This window comes from Equus caballus, chromosome 11, assembly GCF_041296265.1.
Source record: "Equus caballus isolate H_3958 breed thoroughbred chromosome 11, TB-T2T, whole genome shotgun sequence".
Classification (NCBI taxonomy): domain Eukaryota; kingdom Metazoa; phylum Chordata; class Mammalia; order Perissodactyla; family Equidae; genus Equus; species Equus caballus.
This window is the reverse complement of record NC_091694.1, coordinates 35,601,220-35,624,245: the sequence shown is the minus strand read 5'-3', so window position 1 is coordinate 35,624,245 and position 23,026 is coordinate 35,601,220. Positions and strand designations below refer to the sequence as shown.

General features: G+C 35.9%; 1 protein-coding gene across 1 annotated transcript in view; it reads right to left on the bottom strand.

The window, feature by feature from the left end:
• APPBP2 (amyloid beta precursor protein binding protein 2) overlaps positions 1–23,026 on the bottom strand; it is a 57,983-nt gene continuing 34,957 nt past the window's right edge. Inside the window, exons 5-13 of the mRNA XM_001918294.6 lie at positions 19,213–19,381; positions 15,785–15,874; positions 14,401–14,468; positions 14,215–14,320; positions 13,381–13,505; positions 10,379–10,464; positions 8,377–8,567; positions 7,229–7,394; positions 1–4,629 (exon numbers count right to left, since the gene is read on the bottom strand). Coding sequence (XP_001918329.1) covers positions 4,376–4,629; positions 7,229–7,394; positions 8,377–8,567; positions 10,379–10,464; positions 13,381–13,505; positions 14,215–14,320; positions 14,401–14,468; positions 15,785–15,874; positions 19,213–19,381 — 1,255 coding nt within the window. The 3' untranslated portion in view covers positions 1–4,375. The remainder of the gene's footprint in view (positions 4,630–7,228; positions 7,395–8,376; positions 8,568–10,378; positions 10,465–13,380; positions 13,506–14,214; positions 14,321–14,400; positions 14,469–15,784; positions 15,875–19,212; positions 19,382–23,026) is intronic.

Genomic DNA, 23,026 nt, shown 5'->3' with positions numbered 1-23,026 from the left:
TGCAGGAACACTATATTTATTAGGTCAACAATTCATTTTTAGCAATACAAGTACAGAATATATCACAATGCTGGTTACAAACATACTTAGTATGGTTTAACGGTTACAAACAATGGTGGGCACTACAAGTTTGTGATAAGGATGATATGAAAGGTCATTGTGACACAATGAAGAATTGTCTTAAAAAATCTATCAATGATCTTAGATATTTCTATAGAAATTACTGTGGCACTATTAGTGGGGATTTTCATGTAAAGAATTGTTAGTGATTTGCTTTTAAGTGTTTCATTAAGAGCTTTCTGAGTCTATTAAACTAAAATCCCCTGTTGCTTAATAAAGTACAAAAATAGTACTGACTTGGTAATATTTAATAAAATGTAGCATTCATTCACATCATAAAAGTAGAACTAAATTGAAAAGTTTTAGTTACCATGGCAACATAGCTTCCCATAAAAGGAGTATATAGAAATGAGTCATGTTACACAAATGGTACCTGCAACAGTTATTTAGTGATCCAACACTTAACTTGTGCACCACAAACCAAGGTTTCTAGATATCTATATATATCATATATTTTTAATATTAAATTTTACTTTTGAAAAAAATGTGCACTTCAACAAACTCACTAAGGCCACTCATGCTATAGATACCTAGGATTGCAATTAAAGAACAGTTTTATTTAATAAATCCTAAAGCACACTTCTTCAGCTCACCAACAGGGTAAAACCAGTTTTCTGCCTAAAACATTCCTGAGATTTGTGGACAATACAACTACTAGGGTTCAAGCTGGAGATTAATCCAAATGTCAGATTTAAAAAAAAGAACTTCCTAGCAAGAACTGAGGTGCTTCAGTGCCAAGAGGTGAAATACATACATTAAGTTTTAAAGCAAAAATAAAACCCTTAAAAAAGTTTGTACGTATAAATAAGTATTTTTCCAGTAGTAACTTTGCCATTCAGAAAAAGAAGAGTTTGAAAGCAGCAAGGCTACAAACTCGGGGGAAAATATAAAAACCGAGCGGCAGTTAACAATACCTGCTACTTAGCAAGCCACACATTCGCTGTGTAGAGTACGGCCAAGACCTTCCACTGGGTTCGAGGAGTGGGTTTACTGCTCGGCACTGTGTTTGCACTACAACGAGCAGCCAAACGGCACTCCCTCATTTCTAAGATTCCAGCCTCTGTAGTTAAGTTTCACAATATTATGAACTCGTCCCAAACAGGCTAGGAACAAAGGTCTTTGTCAAATCTTTTATTTTCACCAATGAAAGCGTACCCACGCGGGCGTTAGCACAAAGCAAAGGTGAGTTCACTTCTCATCAAGCAGAGACAGAGCTTTGAGGGTAATAAGGGTCCTAATGCTTTGGGCAAAGTCAGCTTTGGGGACCCATAAAAATTATGGTCTAAAAACCCCAATCAGCTCTATTAAACTGAATGCAGGAGGGACTGACCACTCGTGTGGCACGTTAAGTGTCTGAGCTCCCTGATGCACCAACTTGAGTAGCACCAAACTTTAGGAAAAAGACTGGGTAAGAGAGAAGAAATGAAAGTCAGGGAAGGATGAGACCAAAGGCCCCTTATTTAACATTACTTTACTGAACTTCCGGAAAAATCTTTAAGTTGGTCTAGGCTTCCTTAAACACAATCCCAACAATATATGAAAAGTTTGTGCAAGCTATTGGTTATCGTGAGGTAAATTTTATTCTTTTCTTCCTTTGAGTTCTTGTTTAATCCCATAAATCATGGTGACATTCACCTCTCTAACTTACCCTAAACATCCCTACTAAAAGGGTAAATCCCATACTCAAAATTATTAGGGTCTTAGTCTTCATTAGAATCAGAAATAAGAGCACATTAAGTTACATCACTAACAGAAACTGGCAATCTCTTCTCAACCCAGAGTGTTTGCATTAAATCAAAGTGTATGGATTTACAGAAAACTACATTAAAGCAGTGGTAATAAGAGGAAAACTACCTATAAGGATGTTTTTTTAGAAAAACTGGCTGCCACTTAACGTTTCACCCTGTGATCCTAGGCTTCTCAGTATCATGTTGCTCCATCACTGAATGTGAGCTAAACTGAGTTCAAACTGCATTAGAGAGGATGAGGCCTTGAGTCATTTGCTTGATTTTATCCTAGGAAACACTAAATGTGCACAAAACTAAAAAATACAGATTGCTTAAAAGAAAAAAACTTCATATGAAAACATAAGTTTCAAAATATTTATTGAAAAACAATTTACCATGACATTCCTGTACCACAAACATACCACAGGACTCTAAATAACCAACAAAAGTATACAAAGCCTATCCTGAAAATATCTTTGGAGGTATTAAATATATAGGCCCACGAGGATAGAGCTGAGTAACTTAAAAATGTTAGTCCTTGGTCACACAGACTATTTGGTAATTAAATAAAGAGGTGCCTCTTGGCATTAGATTACAATTATCTGGGAGGGGGAGGTGCAGTTGCGCAAATGTACTCTTTTCAAAATTAAAAAGAGAATAATTCAATTTGAGGAATAAACCCAGGTTTCGAGAACACAAAGTTATAATCTTAGGATCTGGGCTTGCTTCATCTTTTTGGGTACCTCCCCCAGTCAATCCCTTCCTGGGAACTTAAAAACACTGGCTCATAACTAACAAGACTGCAAATAACAATCTTAAACAAGGTTATATTTGGGAAGTTCAAAAAAGTGATTAAAATCAAATTTATCTGAAATCTCCAATTAATTTTTCTGTATTCAATGTGGCAGACAGTTTAGATTCTTTTCCCCCTCCCCCCCCAATGCGCATGTTAAAAGAAAACCAAAATTCAACACACATCCACTCACCCACAGACTACTCCAAGCATCAGCCAGGAGCGACACCTCTAACAGCCAAGTCATGGACCCCTGAAAATAGGGGGGGAAACCCTGATTCTTAACTACAGAGGCACCAAATAGGCCACTATAATAAGAATTGAGGTAACAGCAAAAGACCTTTCTGTTTTCTTGGATTGCTACATGTCACAACTTCTCAAATTTGAATATTACCTCAACATTAAATAACCTGACTGGCTTAAAAAAAAATAAAAAATAAAAACCCAATGAACAGAAAGACAACTCAGTGAAATAGATCCATCATTCGGGGATCTTTCCCATCTGACTCTTGAATTTGAAATAAAATGATGTAGTTATACTATTATTTACCATAAAAATGAAGGATTTCTAAGAAGACTTGCTTATTTTTGGGCATTCATTTTTCCATTAATCCCCACAAAAACATATAGTAACCTAAAATTCCCATCCAGACATGAGCTATTTCACGACTCTTAGCTAATGCATTTGTTAATCGCGTTGATTATTAGGGTAACATTTAAAACAAGGGGGACAGCAGCAGCAGATATTTATAGACTTGCTTATGGCATTGCCATCTGTGTCCCTTGACTAAAGATATGCCACTGAAATTGCCAGATTTCTCTAGTTTGGTGTCTATGACATGAATATAATTTTTACATTATCACTTTTCATTATACATCTAAATGAAATCATTCTACTGATAAAAGTATATTCTGGGGCTAAAATAATAATCTAAAGCCTCTGGTCCAAATAACCCCTTTCTACATTAGGCTGGTCCTTTTTAGATCTTCCTGGTCCTGTTAGCAAATGCTATCAGAGCATCTTGCATTGTTGTACCAAACCCCCCCCCCCCCCCGCAAAAAAAAAAACCCAAAACAACCAAAGAGTTAAAATTGCTGGTCTACCAGCTTTTCTATTACTTACAGATCAACACTGGTCCAGTTCAGATGAGTCTGGCAGTCCTTCCCCGTAACAGAGCTCTGGCGTGCTTGCATCACTTCTCTGGGGAAGGGAGCCAAACCTAAGTCAGGATGTCCCTCTTCTACTAGTACTTGTGTTAACTTTTCCATACTGCATATAAAGATTTTCCCCATAAAATTTCTCTACAATACAGTATTGAATACCTTCACAAGGAAGAATTATATGTTAAAAAGTTGTTAAAATCATCCTTACATAATAAGAATGCAACTCTTTTAAACTCAAATAGTTTTATTTAGGGGTTCTTTTTCCTTCGGGCTTTCTGCAAAATGAATTATTTTTTAAAAAGAAAAAAAAGAAAGATTTCCTGGAGTTTGTTCTACTAGGTTGAAAATATGGGCCAGACTACTTAAACATGCGGGTACATGCTGAATATAACTGAATATATGCTTATTCCTACAGACACTCTGCAAGATAGGGATCACCCAAATAGGGTCAATGGACTGGACCAGTGTTTCAATGCAAATTCCAGCCCCCAAAAAACAACATGGTTTTGATTTCACAGTATGAATTCCCTGGAATCTGGGAAAAGGTAAATTAGTTAACTGAGGTCCTCCCTCAGCAGCTGGGTCCCTCGACATTCTGAGAAATGAGGAAGGACTGCACCACTTCTTCAGTGGACTGGGGGCTGGTGTTGACGTCTTCAAGAGCATCGGTCACTGAATACTGCCGATCTCGCAACCGGTTCCAGTTAGACAGAACATTGTGATATTCGAACACTTTCTCATAGTTTCCAATGGAGTTGTAAAGTTTAATGAGACCTCGGTAATCATATTCTAGTCCACTGTAGCCTTCACCAAAAAGTTTCTTCCCTGAAAATAAAAAAAAAAAGAAAAAGAAAGAAAACAAGCTCAAATAATGAAACAACAAACGATTTCTATAAGACAACACAGGTTCAGTTCTTTAAATAGGGTGGCTTGGTTTCATTCCCTTTAAAGAAAGAGATTTAATTCTTGTATCAGAACTCTCCAACCCAGTCCTACTTATAAGCTATCTCCAAGCCTTAAACAAAAATTTTCTCTTGTCTAAAGCAGTTGGCCTCACTGGAATAAAATTATAATGTTTCACAGATTTAAGGGACTGATTTGCAGAGATGTGAAAGTAAAGGAGAATGACAGCATCAACAACGACAGAAAAAACATATGCACAAGGCTATCCACTGTAGCACTGTTTGTAACTGGAAAACACGAGAAACAAATTAAAGTAGAGGGGAATGGTTCAGTCTAACATGGTTCACACTCTCAATGGCATACCATAGAGCTGTACACAGAGGAGGAAGCTCTCAGCTCTCTATGAACCAACACAGTGATTTACATGGTATGTTTAGTTAAAAAAAAAAAAAAAGCAAAGTACAAAAAGTACCTATAGTATGCTATCTTTTATATAAGAAAGGGAAAATAAAATATTTATGTATCTTGAACATTTGTGCAAAAAGATACACAGAAACGATAAAATGAGAAACTATTGAGATTAGTTACCCTTGGGGGTGGGTGGGAAGTGAGTAGAAGAAATTAGGGGAAATCACAGCTGTGAGCATACCTTCCTAAATAGTTCTGACATTTAGAACAGTAATATTTTACATACTGAGAAAAAATTAACAAAGATGGGGGGAACGTCATACAAACATAAACAAATAAACCTAATTATCTTGCAAAGGAATAACTACACTGATGGGAAGGGGAGATGAGAGTAAATAACCCAAGTAAATTTCAAACACAGTGTTCTGAGTATATACCTTCAGGCTAAAGACAAAGAAAACTGTAAACAAAGACTGAACTCTACATAGCACAGGTTTTCTTCGTAGTACTGTGGGTTAACAATCTAAAACTTATCTTTATTTTAGGATTAAGTCAAAATATCATGGATAACGGGGAATCCACATATACACGGATACATGATTTCTGACAAAGGTAGCAGAGCAGAGAGGAAAGAACGTTTTGAAAAAATGGTCCTAGGTCAACTGTATACTCATATAGAAAAAGAAAATCGTTCCCTATCTCACACCATAAACAAAAAATCAATTTCAGGTTTGTAGCTCAAGTTGTGAAGGGTAAAACAGTTTCCAGAAGGTAATCTTCTAAAAGAATATGAGTTTAGGGTAGGAAAAGAGTTCTTAAACAGAATACAAAAAATGCTAACCATAAAATAAAAAACAAATATATTTGATTACATTAAAATTATTAACTTCTGTTCTCTGAAAGGCACCATTAAGAAATGAATAGTAGGGTCTGGCCAAGTGGCACAGTGGTTAAGTGCGCATGTTCTGCTTCAGCGGCCTGGGCGTCACCGGTACGGATCCCAGGTGCGGACATGGCACCGCTTGGCACGCCATGCTGTGGCAGGTGTCCCACATATAAAGTAGAGGAAGATGGGCACAGATGTTAGCTCAGGGCCAGTCTTCCTCAGCAAAAAGAGGAGGATTGGCGGCAGATGTTAGATCAGGGCTAATCTTACTCAAAAAAAAAAAAAAGAAAAAGAAAAGAAATGAATAGTAGAGTGAGAGTTATCTGCAACACATATAACCAATAAAAGACTTGTTATATCGATAGTATACAAAGAACATCTATAAAACAATAAGGAAACAATGGACAATTCATTATAAAAATAGGGAAAAGGCTTTCGGGGTGTGTTTTATGTTTTGTTTTGTTTTGTTGGTCAGGAAGATTGTCCCTGAGCTAATATCTATGCTAATCTTCCTGCATTTTGTCTGTGGGATGCTGCCCAGGCTTGATAAGTGGTATGTAGGTCAGTGCCCAGGACCCAAACCTGTGAACCCCAAGCCGCCAAAGTGAAGCGTGAGAACTTAACCACTACACCACCAGGCTGGCCCCAAATGGGGAAGAGTCAATATTAGATGATGACTACAGTACCTTATTTTGTAATAGACCTGAACTGGAATCAATCCAACTATTTTGAATATCCACTAATAGAACAGATAAATAATGATATACTAATCCAATAAAATATTATATAGCACCAGAAATTAGCAAGCAACTGCGATATGTAACACCACACATGGATTTCACAACTGATGTTCACCAAAAGAAACCAGACATATAAAACATACATTGTACGATTCCATTTAATATCAAGTTTGAAAACAGGTAAACCTGACCTATGATGTTAAAGTCAGCAAAGGGAGGGAGAGGAGAATGGGTGTAGTAGTTACACAAATAGTTTACAATAACTACTTTTGCCTAATTTGACACACTACTTTCATCCTTCTTACCACTGGCTTTAATATCAATAAATCATCTTTCGTAAGATGTTCCAGATGAATTCTGGGTGGTTCCTGGATATCCTTAGTAGCAATTAACTCATTTAAGACTTAGTAATAACATTTCCCTTGTATAACATCTAAGATGTGTTGACCTCTAATCAATTGACTAAGAAAATCTTAAAATAACATACCAATTGCTATAGATCGCAAATAAAGTTTCTCAGCATTTTCATACTGATTCATGTCATAATTATATAAAGAAGCTAGATGTCCCACTGAAAGTGCTACTTCATAATCTTCTTGACCAAGAAGTTGCTCTTTAATCTGAATTGCTTTGATGTGCATTTCTTCAGCTTCCTGAAAAATAATTAAGCTACAGTAACCATCAGTTCATACTTTTCCTTATGTCAACAATTCTTACCCAATGAGCAAGATTCTTCTAAATGCCAGAGACATCTTATGGATGACGTAAGGTTATCAGATCTGAGAACTTAATATGTTATTCCAAAAGTTGCCTATGAGAAGCATTACTGGTTTTCGGAAGCTATGCACATAAGCTGACGTTGGTAATAGCGTCCTATACCAAAAATGAGAAGAGAAAACTTCTCCTGGTAACAAAAAATTGTTAGAAGAAATGAAATTAACATTAAAACATTCTAAAATGAAAACTAGCTTTTCAGTTAACAAACTCCAAAATTTAATTGAACGCTGTTAAGAAGCTTCATACTATAGTATGTTAATTACATAGGAGTACCATTTCATTTTTTTGAGTTTTGACAATGTTTATTCCAACAAACTAAACTCAGGTTAATTGAGGGATATGCAGATTGATTTTCAGGTAAAAATTAATGTCTTAGGCAGTGACTCTCACCCTTTCCTTATTGCAACCCTAAAACAGACAATATTAAGAATTTGTAACCCAAAATTCAAAAAGGGAACTAAACTCAGTAAATTTTTATAGCTACAATGAGTAATACTCAAAATATTTGACATTCCTTGTATACCTACTATATGATAGGCATTCTACTAAGCTCTGTAATTAATCCAGCTAAAAGCTATGTTTTAAGTCTACCTATAATAACTTCATTAGACTTTATGGTTTGAGACATTTCTTATTTTTTCAAGGTCTGAATTTTTGAATTTTATTTATATTTTGCCTATGTTGTTTTATATTAGCTATTTTTCAATTCTTTGGTGGAATAAGGTAGGAGTATAATAAATACATACTTTATTATTTAAGATTACTAAAGATGTATTATTTAAGATTTATTATTTAAGATTGTACTTTATTATCTAAGATTATTTAGAAAGAGAAAAATACAGTAAAACATGCTTCTACCTTAAATTTTCTCATTGACTGATAAAGTCTTCCAAGGTTTCCATAGTGTTTTGCAGTCTGTACATTAAATTCCCCAAAAGCTTTTTTAGCTAGTTGGAGTGAAGACAGGTGCAAATCATGAGCTTCTTGAAGCAGCCTCTGTTCAGTTTCTTTATTATGACAGTCAATTGCAATCTCCTCTAAAATAAGTGCTGAATAAGAAAGCAATAAAATTAGCATACTTCCAAGCCATCTATCAAAACTGACTAGAGAATATAATTTAAAATTAGACTATATAAATGTCTGTTATACATATTTATATGTGGTTATGGTTTAGAACTGGTAAAGATAAGTATTCTACTTTAATGAAAAAAATACACTTTTGGGGGTCATTCTATTTTGCATAGTGTAAAGAATTTCAAATTTAAGAAAAAAATGGTATACATCAAATTATTTTGCAGAAATTCTATTTTACTAGACTATTATACTTTGCTGATGTAAATTTCTTTTTTAAAAACAAATGAAAGAAAGAAAAGAAGGAGAAGACAAATTTTTTAAGTTACTAAACTATGTCAAGGAGTACCTAAGCATTGTTGAAAATTCTGAAATCATACTTTATAAAATATAACCTTTAACCAAATACAACTAAAAGAACTGGTTTCCTCCTACTCACTTAACCAACCAAACCAGGCCAGAAGACAGTTCAATTTCAAAGTCACATTCAAGACTTTCAAATTCGATTTAAAGTCTTAAAAATACACAGTCATGCATTGCTTAACGAGAGGGACATGTTCTGAGAAACACATTGTGACGCAATTTTGATGTGCAAATATCAGAGTATACTCACACAAACCTAGACGGTATAGCCTACTACACACCTAGACTATATGGTACGAATCTTATGGGACCACCATCATATATTCAAAATGTCATTACACAGCACATGACTGTATTCTTTTACCAGGTGATTTTATTTCTAGGAAAACTGCCCATGTGCACACAAGTAAAAGAGATTTTATTTTAGTTCACTGCGGCATTTTAAAACAACAAAAGGTTAAAAACACTATCAGCCCCAAAACAGAGGTGAAGTTAAAAACATTAGGGAAAAAAGGGACATATACTTACATGTATTGAAATGGAAAAACGTTCATAATATATCAAGCGAAAAAAGATTTTAAAACTAGAAAAATACACTCATTCATTTCATTGTTTGAAGAAAGAAAAGTCTAAAAGAAATATTCATCAAAACGTTGATTCTGGATTGGTGGGATTTGAGGTGAGAATTTATTTTTTTCTCTTTCCTAACTTTTAATTTTTGACATTCATTATGTATTACTAGTGTAACTTTAAAAATGCAAACCTAAAGGGAGGGTGAAAAAAACCCATTCCAGAATTAAGGTAAAACTTATCCAACATTCATGGAATTACCATATGGGTGACCCAAGCAATGTTAGCAAAATAAACGCCTTAAATAAAGGGGTCTTAGTAGTGATTAGAATAAAAGTTAAAATAAGAAAAGGGTATTTGGTAAAAGCTTTGCGACATTAAGGGTAACCTGATAAGAAGCCGAGTTTCAGAATTCTGCACTATAAAGCTGAAGGTATGTGAAAAACCCATCTTCAGCTTGCTACCCTGTTATTGTGCAAAAAGAATCATCTGTGATATTCTTCCATCCTCCTTTCGAAAGAAAAGGAAGGAAGACAGAGATAGACAGACAGAAAGAAAGAGATATGATTTATTAACATTACACGAGAGAAGCAAACAACCTTTTATTATGAACCACTGGAAATTCTTAAGTGGAGCTGCAGGTAAATACTTTAAACCAGTAAATTAGTTATCTTAGTAATATGTAGATACAGTCTAGTCCTATGCTATTACTCCCAAGGAAATAAACAAATACCCCTATTTTATACCATATATCATCAATTTAAAAATACCAGAGACTACACAACTAGTACAAGTGACAGCTGAAGAAATCTAATATATATATATATATATATAAAGACTAGATTACAAAGGGTACCTTTCACCCTCTTTGAAGAAGCCAAAAGAAGATGATCTTCAGGTAGGATGTGGGTAATGATACCAATAGCTCTTTCTGCATGAAATCTGCAATACAGATAGATATGTTCTGGCATTTCTTTGTAGTTATAAAGGATCTAAGTATTTAAAACAAATCACAACTTATTATTTAATACCGATAGAATTTCTAAAACTATCTGGGGTAAATAAAGGATCAGTTTTTGTTTTAAATTTCCAATTTGTTGTGGACCAAACTTTTAACATCCAATGGATTCCCATTTTAGAATAAACTGTGAAGCTGTTTTTACAGCTTATAAGGCTCAACATGATCTCTCACTGGGCTACATCTCTGATGTCATCTCCTACCACTGTTGGAACCAACCCCTTCTTTCCTTTCCAGCCACACAGGCCTAGCAGTTTTCTGACCCTGCAAAGCAGGTTTCTAGGACTCCTGCTTTATCGTCTCTCTGGAAAGCTCTTCCCCTGAGTATCCACATGGCTCATTCCCTATTGAAAAGCCTTTCCAGATGAGCCTATAGAAAAGTCCCTAAAACTCTATCATCACTCTCTAAACCCTTAGCTTATGTTGTTACTCTTCACAGCACGTATTCTCACCTGACATGTTTGGTTATTTGTTTACAGCCCATCTGACCAAAGAGAAGGTAAGCAATTTGTCTATTTTATCTTCCAGTTCCTCTCAAACAACCCCAAGCCTTCTATTCCCATCTTCCAGGTAATCATTAATTTTCTCCGATCTGTCTTCCAATTCACTAACTATCTCTTTAGTTGTGTCTAATCTGCTGTTTAACTTGTCTACTGAGTCTTAATGTAAATGACTACTTTCCAATTCTAGCTATTATTTTATTTTTTATAACATCTCTTCAGATATTATTCATACCACACAATTCATCCATTTAAAGTGTACATTCAACGATTTTTAGCATATTCAGTTATGCACCCATCACTGCAATCAATTTCAAAATACTTTGATCACGCCCAAAAGAAATCCTATCCTCTAACCCCTGCTCCATCCACCCAGCCCTAGGAAACCACCAATTTACTTTCTGTCTCTGGATTTGCCTATTCTGGAGATTTCTTATAAATGGAATCATATACTATGTGGTCCTTTCTAACTGACTTCTTTCACTTAGCATAACGTTTTCAAAGTTTATCCATGTTGTAGCATGTATCAGTTGTTTTATTTTTAAATCTGCCTTTTTTCCTTTATTTTCCCTCTAAAACATTACTCATTCCTCCTTTTATATCAGAGTCAGCAATTTTTTTCTGTAAAGGCCCGACAGTAAATACTTTCAGTTGTGTGGGCCACACAATCTATCCCAACTACTCAACTCTCCTGTTGTAGCATGAAAGCAGCCACAGACAACACATGAGCGAATGAGCATTGCTATGTTCCAATAAAACTTTATTTTGCCTGTAGGCCATGGTGTGCCAATGTCATTTTATATCTTTAATTATTTAAGAATATATTTATTTTATAGCATCAACCAAAAAGTTCTGTTAACTACCATTCTTAGGGTTCTAACCTTGTTCATTATGTCTGCTGACTCTCATTCATAGAGAAATGTTTCCTTTCTTATTTTTAAATTTTTTTATGGTGAGTTCATCTCAGGTAGAGCTAGACCTATGGGAATTTTGTGTGGTTTGTGTTGAGGGTTAATTATTCCCAGAGTTTTGCATTTCCCCTGAAAGGCATGCCAGGAGAACTAGCAGTACCAAACTGCTTTTTAATGTTTTTCTCAGTTTGGGGGTTCCTGCATTTAAGATGCCCAAACACAGGGGTGGTGCCAAGTCTGTCATTATAAATTTCCCTCTGAGGCTCCTTTTTAGTTCAACTGAGAGCCCAACCTGAGACAGATAAATTTCTTTGTCATATCTCTTGCCAGTGGGCAGATTTTTTTCCCTAGTCTACCCTTTTCCCTGAGGGTGTAGCCTTGATCTTGGCTTCATGGGAGGGTTTCAATTCTAATTCACAGCTTCCTGTGGGCTAAATGTCTTGTCTCTTAAACCCAGGATTGTTGTTCAACCAAAGTTACAGAAAATTCTAAGCTTTCCTATCACTGAAGGGCAATTATACTATCAGTCATGCCTATTCTTTTGGATTTTAGTCTATTATTGGCCTTAGGGGATTTCCTCTCTCTCCTGCAAGCTCAGTTATGCATTTTAAAAAGACGGTTGTGGGGCCAGCCCCATGGTCTAAGTGGTTAAGTTTGGCATGCTCCACTTTGGTGGCCCGGGTTTGTTCCTGGGTGCAGACCTATACCACTTGTCAGTGGCCATGTTGTTGATGGCGAGCCACATACAAAATAGAGGAATACTAGCTGAGATGTTAGCTCAGGGCGAATCTTCCTCAGCAAAAAAACAAAAAAGAGGGCCCACCCTGTAGCCAAGTGGTTAAGTTCGTGAGCTCCGCTGCAGCGGCCCAGGGTTTCACTGGTTCGGATCCTGGGCACAGACACGGCACCACTCATCAGGCCATGCTGAGGCGGCATCCCACATGCCACAACTAGAAAGACCCACAACTAAAAATATATACAACTGTGTACCAGGGGGCTTTGGGGAGAAAAAAGAAAAATAAAATCTTTAAAACAAAAACAAAAAAGAAACAAACAAAAAGAGATGGTTGTTATATTTTATTCAGTATTTCTGTGTGTTGTGAGCAAGAGGTTTTTAGGTTAAGCCTGCCAATTAGCCAGAGTCTACTATATTACTCAAAGAAAAATTACTGAAGGAAATATTCAAAAGATAAATCATATTCTATATGAAGATATACAAGTTTTAATATTAAACCATATAAGACCTAAATGAATGGCTTATAAATTGGTATGATTTTATAAATTCAAGAACATTTTGGGAACCTTGTTAAAGCTCTAGGAAGACAAATTTAATTCATAATGTATATTAAATATTATTGTAATGGGAGAAACAAAGCAAAACAACAACAACAGCATTTAATCCCTCACTGAAAAGGAATGTGCAACTTACAGTGCATTGTCAAATTTCCCAGAGCTATACTGGTGAACGTAAGAGGAATAAGCCAAGTCTTCATGAGCTGTTGCTACATGGATATTTTTGCCACCAAATACTGACTGCCGAATGTCAAGGGCTGCCTGAAAAAGTCATGAAAATAATTGATAATACTGTAAATCCTTAGAAAACACTACCCAGTTAAATTAAGCATCCTACTAACTTAAATATATATTCTATATACTCAATCCCATCAGTTTTGAAGGAAGAAAAGTCCTGCTGTATTTAAATCATAATAGAACGTAAGAGTCACCTGTAAGGCTGATTTTCTGAAGATTGAGTTTGACTTAAAAGGCAATGGTCTAACAATAAAATCATTCATATGTCTTGGGAATCACATCAGTGTCCTCTCTAGGTCCTTCTTCAGAAGTGAGCTATAAAGTGAAGGACACCTTGTCCAGAGCAAAGCCATAACATTCCATTCACCAGAGAATGACTATGATAGGCTTAAAATAATTGCTACCAACTCTCCTTGCTATACAAAGGCAGCTATAATGACTTCTGCTAAATCAACAACAAAGACAAGCCATCACCTGAACAAATCAAAAATGGAAAAGTACTGTTAAATTTGGGTCTACAACTCAATAACTCTTCTCCTGGATGATGCTCTTTAATTCCTAAAACATTAACTTTTAAATCTTCTAGGTATTATTTAGTAATATAACGGTGTGCCATATGTGAGGAGGGGCTAAGAAAGAATTATTTTTAGAGGATGGGTTATACACACCACACAAATACAGGTCAGTAAGTCAATTTAGGTTGAGAGAAAAAAAAGTCTAACTACAAACATACCTGATAAATTGCAACAGACTGACAGATATTGTCTACATTGAGTAAGTAGAACCCATAATCTAGCAGTGTATCAGAATATTTTGGGTGTTTGGATCCAAAATGATCTCTACAAAAAGATACAAAACTATTAGGATATAAAGTAGAGAGAGACAACTTGAAATGCTATTTTTAATAATAATCACCTACCGTGCCAAATACACTGCATGTTTAATTAACTGTTCTGCCTTCTTAAATTCACGTTTTACAACACAAGCCTACAGATAAAGTGAAAAATTGTTAAAAAACCCTCAAACAGTTAATTAGTGTGCTAAAATAAGTATAGTTTATCTATTCAGACTATAATGGTCAAAAAGAAAAAAAGCATCTTCAAACATTTCTCATTTCTTTCCTTCCAAATACTTGAAAATTCTATTATAAACAGATGTGTATGTATCCTGGGAAATTTTAAAATTTAAAATTGATAGTCATGCCCAATACAAATCTGCTATAACAAAGTCACCTTATGAAGCTGGTATATTCCCATCCTTCCATATTATTAAAATAAAACAGTTGGAGAGTTCACCATATTATCTTCTAAGATACTTATTTATATCCCAGTTCTAGAATGACTAACAACTATCTTGCAGTTTTCATCTAATAATTTTGAAAAACACTGAATTTCAAGTTTTCCTATTTCTGAAAATATTTTGATTCATAAGACTAGACAGTAGTTTTTAAGCTCTATCACTGAATACAGAAATATAAATCTTGAACATACATTAAGCTATCTTCATATTAAATGTATATCCAGTGTTTTAACTTAATTAAAAACATATTAATATCTCTCTTCTAGCTCTGATAACCTGAATACTTACTTGTTCTAAAATGCCTTATTTAATAAATTTCACAGAAACCTTAGACTCTTCTAAATCTGTAAGTTTAGAATCTTTCATCTAATTGAAATTTCCATAAATAAAACCAACCAAAACAGAATACCCAAAATTGAAAAATCTCTGGTCAGAAAGAGCATATCTGAAAAGTACATAAATGTTTTAAAGCCTCAGTGATACCAGAGCAGAAATTTTTAAATATTATTAAATGACCTCAAAGAGTTAATGCATTTATTTACAGAATAAGAAGAAACCAGAGGAAAAATCAAGTAAGTATTGCCTAGCAGGTCAAGTACAGAAAGCTGTCATACTGTGAGACTGCAATACCACGGCTAAAAGATTGAATCCCAGACCATCCATTAGGAGAAAATTGACCAAATCCTCTACAACTGTTGCATAAGGGATTCAGGTTACTGTAAAGGTTTAAGAAAAACAAATTCAAGCCAGAATAGCACCAAAATCCAAAATACTACTTCTATCTGTACTTCAGTGAGCTGAATTATCAAAGTGAATGTTTTCACAGGTTTTCTGGGTATAGGAAAATTAGCTAAAGTCTACAGATTTCTAAAACCGAGCATAGACAGACCTTGTTAATTCATGGAGTATACAATACCTAATTTGTTAAATAAGAGGTTAACTAAGTTAAATTTAAAGCTTGCTAACTTCTATAATTCACTTAATAATTTTAACATTATATTCACCTTAGAAGCTTGTCTTAAAACATCCACCACAACTTTGACTGGTAAGCCTGCTGTAATTTCTTTCATTGCCTCAATGCACCATTTGTATGCCTAAAAAAATATTTATAGAAGAGCAAAAACGATAAATCAAATTGACAGTACTTAATGAAATGAAATGATTGTGAATTTTTCCTGCAAGCTTTCAAGTACCTGAATAAGAATACATGCAAAATATTTACACTACAACTTATCTCCAAGGCTAAGTTTTCTTGAAAGTATAATTTATTACATTTTTCTTTGAATATGTAAAAGATATTCAGGACATTAGAGGCATGCTCTCTCTTGCCCAGAAGTCTTTGCACATACTGTTCCCTCTGCCCTAGAATACATTCCTCCTTCCTCCAACTCATTAACCCACCTAGCTTGTCTTTCAGGTTTTGGCCCCACACTAGGCTTCCTGTACTTTGCTTCCTCTACTATAACAATTATTTTATATCTTAATCATTTTATATCTTACTTTGTGCCAGCTATTGTTCTAAGCACTTTATGGGCATTAACACATTTAATTGACACAAAAGCCTTATGAGAGGCGCTGGCACCGTGGCCGAGTGATTGGGTTCGTGCACTCCGCTTTCGGGGCCCAGGGTTTTGCCAGTTCGGACCCTGGGCGTGAACATGGCACCGCCTGTCAGGCCATGCTGAGGCGGCATCCCATATGCCACAACTAGAAGGACCCACAACTAAAATACACAACTATGTACTGGGGGGATTTGGGGAGAAGGAAAAAAAAAAAGCCCTATGAGATATGTATTATCACGGGAAACTGAGGTGCAGAAAGTTAAGTGCCAGGGAATGTGCTAGCATCTAGGGATGTAGTGGGGGACAAAACACAGAATATCCTTCCTCTCCTAGTGCTTGGCAGGAGAAAGAAAAAAAATCCAAACAAATTACTTTGGATAGTAAGAACTACTTCAAAGAAACAAAACAGTATTATGAAGGATCACAGGAAAGGGAGGAGGACAAATAAACAAACATTTGTTTTCCTCTGCAAGCTTCCTTCTCTTCCATTCCACCTAAAAGATGTAGGTATTCAGAAGCAATTTTGGTGCAAAAATGAAATGTATGTGATTTAAGCCAAAAAAATCTGGTTTGTTTGTAAGATACTAGATAAGCTGATTTTATTCCAGAGTAACAAGGTAAAATCTTTAGAATTGTGGTAGACTTTTATTGCTTTAAAGTATTTACTGCTCTTCCTTGGGGAAGGATAAACTTCTCTTCCACATTAAAGACGAGGGGTCACATGATTTCCTTCAGCCAGTTAAAACATGAACAGAAGTGAAATGTGCTATTTCTGGGACAAAGCTCTAAGAGCGAGCAGTCCTTTCCCAAGATGTGCCTGCCTCTGCTCCAAGGCTGGTAACGTTCTAGAGAGGCGGCTCCACCATATGAGGTTTGGAGCAAAGTGTAGACATAATGTCAGGCAGTCACAGACATCCCAAGACAGGTTGTAGTATAAGCAAGAAATAAACTTTCACTGGTCCAAGTCACTGCCATTTTGGGGTTGACGTTATCTCTGCATAGCCTAGCCTACTCTAGTATCAGAATATTATAATTCATCAAATCATATCCTCAAGATTTGTGTACTTTTCTGTAAATATCAAGGACAAATTTATTTATATTTAAAAGAATGAATTATCACAATTATCCAAGAAATATCTAGAGACTTAAATATTTCTCATGAACGTGCTGAGAGTTTTAAAGGCCACGAACAAGGCACAGTATAAATCCCCAATCCAAATTAGTCAACTAAATACTAACTGCCTAGTAAAGAATGTGGAAACTGGTAAGCAAAAGGCACTTTTGTCCCAATGAAGACACTGGTGGGTCTGGACATATTAAGAGGGGCCTGGAGCCGAGTATGGGAGTAAAGAATGGCAAGATATGAATCATTCTGTGTAACAGAAAGAAGACAGCAGAGTTTCAGAAGGGAGTATGAAAAGAAACGATGGAAGAGGAACCAGAGGTGACTAAGATGAGTTCTTCCACAGAGATAGAGAGATGGTGGGGCACCTGAAGAACTTTGAAGACAGGCTTTTCTAATACTCAAACTGTTGTTTACCTCACTCTCATTTCCAGGAAAGTTAGCTATCCAAACAAAGGCCTTCTGTGAATGGAGCTGTTTTTGGTATGTGAAAATCATAGAAAGGGTCTACGGTTTTCTGGGGTTTTTTTTAATTTTTAAGATTTTTAAAATTTTTCCTTTTTCTCCCCAAAGCCCCCCGGTGTACAGTTGTGTATTTTTAGTTGTGGGTCCTTCTAGTTGTGGCATGTGGGATGCTGCCTCAACATGGCCTGATGAGCGGTGCCATGTTTGCGCCCAGGATCCAAACAGGTGAAACCCTGGGCGGCCAAATCAGAGCACACGAACTTAACCACTCAGCCATGGGGCCAGCCCCGGGGCTATGTTTTTCATCTGGGTTGATAAGTGGTACAACAGTCATTGCACACAGCAGGCGGCAAAACAATCCATCAACAGAATTAATTTAGCGGACACAGGAATTCAGCATCAAAAATAACCAGAACATACACAAACCTCCTGAGAAACTGTAGGCATGCTGATAAGGGTTTTAGATATTTACACATGGGTTTGATGCCTTCTTATATATATGCTAAAAGCAGGATGAGTCTAGCATTGGGGTTGCACAATATCACTTCATAATTATTCTAGAATTTTCTAGTTCCATTTCTAATTGTAATTTTTCTTTAAACCTGGAATGAATATATATATATATATATGTATGTATATGCATATGTATTGATAGCAATGGGGCAAAAATCAAGATGGGGATAATTTTAAAATACAAAAGCTAAATGACAATTATCTGAGAACATGAAATTAATTATGATATTCTTCCATAAATAAAGCAATCAAGCAAAGGAGTTAAACATAAATAGATCACTTCTCAATTATGTCTTAATCAGCACCAAAGCACTAATTTAACAGTATAAAGCCAAGCGGGAAGCTGCTATCTTTTTCATCAGGCAGAGGAAGGAGCAAAACAATGCAGTAAGGTATAAATAAAATCTAGCTTCCCATTGAAATGAACACCTTCAAGTTATGCAAATTCACCCAGAGCTACACATCCAAGAAAAACCATCTATTAAAGGTTAACTTAACAGAGCATGTCCATCAAAATAACTCAGGCAGAGACACATTTGGTCAAATTAGAAACAAAAACAGGCCCTAAATCATACATGTATATGTATAAAATCCATCTCATAGAATACTCCTTTTGCCTGATTTTAAATATTCCCTTACGAATGTGTACTGCTTTAAGTAAATCTAATATGTGAAAATGACATCTATTAAGACAAATGTGAGATTATATGATTTATCCTATTTTATAGTTAATTACGGGACACAATGAAATGCACCTCAAAACACTCACCTCATCATAGTGGCTTTTCGCAAACAGGAGTGCACACAGTTCTCCATAGAGTGCAGCTTTGTTTGCTTGCTGGCCATGTTTTGAGAGTTTATCCATGTAGGTCTGAGCTAACTTAAATGTTTCTTCACCCAAATGATATTTGCAGTTTCCATTTCGCACATGAAGCAACCTGCAAAAGCACAAATAACATTTCTCTATTTTTGATATTTCCAGCATGGCAGACCTGATAACTTCTTACAGATCACTATGTAGCACCCAAATGAGTTAAGGTAAGGTATGTAGATGGAGGAAATGAGGCTGCATTGGAAAAGAACTGCCTGGTCCAAACTAGGATTGACCAATGCACATAACGAAGTAGACGATCTCCCTAGAAAGCTACCCACGATTAATCTTACACAACTCTGATGCCTTATCTTCTCTAAATATTCTGTATACTTTGTCCACTCAGCATGTGCTACATCTAACACTTAACCGTTTTTGTTCTAAATCCAAATGTAATGCAGTCTCATTATAAAAAATTTGGAAAACAATGAAGTAAAATAAAAATCAATGTGAAATACCATTACCTACCATTACTTTCCGTTCTTTTTTCTAGTATATTTGTGCAACACTTGATCAGTTACCACTCATTTCATGTTGCTTCATAAATGCTCATTTTTGCTTATCTTTCCCGTAAGATAAGTTCACTGAAAATAGTGGTCTGCTGTTTCTTTTATAACTTTTATCCTCTACGGTGGAAAAATACAGAGTTCTTTACACAAAGTTAACTGTAAAACCATGCTGACTATCTAATGATATGCAAAAGTAGTAAAATGCTTCAGGTCAGCCTGATGTCTAGATAGCAACAGACCATACATCTGTAGAGACCATACAAGACAGGAGAATAGTGTGAGGACTGGACATATATTTATGTATTTATTATAATAAATTAGAACATTATGTCCATGTATCACGCCAATACAATTTTCTGAAAATGCTCAGCCCTGAGAGGGAACAACGTATAAAAATCATTTAAAAGAAAACCAAGGGGCCAGCCCGGTGGTGCAGCGGTTAAGTGCACACGTTCCACCTCGGCGGCCTGGAGTTCACCAGTTCGGATTCTGGGTGCAGACATGACACCGCTTGGCAAGCCATGCTGTGGCAGGCGTCCCACATATAAAGTAGAGGAAGATGGGCACAGATGTTAGCTCAGGGCTAATCTTCCCCCCCCCAAAAATAAAGAAAACCAAGTATGGAGAGGTTAAGAAGTATTCTTCAGGAGTATAAAAAAAAAATCAGATACTTAAAGTTTATTTTTGGTATCTACACCAAAAGTACTAACATATCAGTGACCTAGGATTAGAAACACTGTAACAATCTTCTAATCTCTGTGATTCTTTGTAGTCAGGGAAAACAGAATACATTCAAATGAACCAAGACTATTCAATAAGGTGGCAAATATTATACAATGCCAGTGTGTATCCTCCCAACACTCTCTATACAGTTTTAGAAAAGACTAAAACCCTCAAGCAAAACAATAAACTAAGGTTAATAAAAATTTCTGAATGGAGTATCTTTCACAATAACAAATTCCAACTGAAAGCAGAAATAAATGCAATAATTTATCAGGCTACTCTAGAATGGTAAGTTGATTGGATTTACATTTTTAGGTAGAAAAACAAATGTTTTGGTACACAGACAACTTTTCATGCTACAGTTAAGTGTACTGAACCAGAATAAAGAGAATGTCACTTGACTGTCAAATTGCTGATCTAATGACCAAGTAGTTTGCAATGACCTCTGTCACAATGGAAACCATACATAGGAAAACAAAACTGAAATCTAGTAAAAGACTATAGTAAAAACAAACACAGTAGGTTAGATGATAAAGTTTTGGGACTCTCATTGTCAAGTACTGACTGAGCACCTATTACAGGCAGCACTTTTCCAGGGGCAAGGGATGTAGTGGTAAGAGAGAGAGAGAAAAACCCATGGCTGTAAGAAGCTTCATTCCAGCGGCAGGAAGTGTGTTAGGGTAGGCAAACACAGCAGTGAGGCAGACATTGAATAAATGCTATGAAGATGACAAAAATAGAGTAATATGATCAAGAGCTTCTTAAAGGAGGAGCTCAGGTAGACAGGGAAGAAATCTCTTAAGGGGGTAACATCTGAGTTGAGTTGACACTGAAATGATGAAGAGGCAATCGTGTGAAGATCTGGGGGGAAGCAAGTTCCAAACAGAAGAAAGAACAAATGCAAAGGCCCTGAGAAAGGGAAAAAAATTCTGGCATGATCAAAGAACAGGAAGAAGGCCATGTGTCTGGAATATTATGAATAAAGGATTTTGTAAAGAGAGATGAGAAAGCAGAGATAAGCAAGATTTTATAGGGCCTTGCTGGCCACAGTAACAAGTTCTGAATGCAAAAGTGAGTGAGATTATTTGACTTATGCTTAACAATGCTTCTAACAGAACTTCCTGAAATGTTCTATACCTCATCTGCCCAATTTTGCAGCCATTAGCCACAAACGGTTATTGAGCATCTGAAACGTGTCTAGCGTGTCCGAGGACTTATTTTTAATTTTTAACTTTAATTAATTTAAATTTAAATAGTCACATATGGTTAATGGCTACCATATTGAACAGTGCAACTCTAGAAATTGTTCTGGCTGCAGTGTGGAGAATGGATTATAGTAAAGCCAAGAGTGGAAGCAAGGAGGCAACGAGGACAGGAGCTACTACAACAGTCCAGAAAAAAAAATCCTTGAGAAAAAAAGGATTGGTATTAGAAATACAGATTTGATAGTTATCCAAATGGGTGAATGAAAAAAAACGTTAAACCCAGGAATAGGTTGTAAATTTAGAAAATGAAAAGAATAGTGTTGATCTCTCATTTCTACAATACTAAGAATTACTTTACAAACAAACTTCACTGTAGGTATTCCCCCTAAAAATAAGTTTCTAGAAATTATTTAATAACTGGCATACGAAGGAGGTAGCAAACTAAATTTTTATGCCAAAAAAGCACACGTTGCTATTTTCTCCAGTCTCTGCTATTGTCTATTGAAAGAAAAGGGCAAATTAAACATATGGAGACTCTTCAGAGTCTGTGTGTCCATCTGGACCGACAGTGAGCAGGATGTATGATCCAAGGACTTCTGGTCCACGTGAAGACCTAAGTTTGCCTCAACACAGCCTAAGGAAAAGGCAGGTCTTCGAGGCTCTCCAAGTGCGGCTCTACCATAGTATTCTATTTTTTTATTTTTTAAAAATAGATCTATTGTTTACAGCCATTCTAGTTCACTGTAAAACTGAGCAGAAGATACAGAGATTTCCCATATACCTCGTTCTACAGTATTTTACTTTATTGTTTTTAAAGATTTTTTCCTTTTCCTCCCAAATCCCCCCAGTACATAGTTGTATATTTCAGTTGTGGGTCCTTCTAGTTGTGGCATGTAGGACGCTGCCTCAGAATGGCTTGATGAGCAATGCCATGTCCGCGCCCAGGATCCAAACTGGCGGAACCCTGGGACGCCGAAGCAGAGCACACAAACCCAACCACTCGGCCACAGGGCCGGCCCCTGTAGTATTTTATTTTTATGATAACATAAAATCATATCTACTTAATCAATAGTTATTGTCAGAAACAATTACTATTTCATTGGTTAAACAATTCACTGTTTGAAATGGAAAACAAATTTAAAAGTTATTAGTTTATGAATATATTTACTATAAGTGTGAGCAAAATGACTAGTTAGAGCCTCACGAAAGAGACAGGACAAAAATAAAATACACTGGGGCCGGCCCCGTGGCTGAGTGGTTAACTTCGCGCACTCC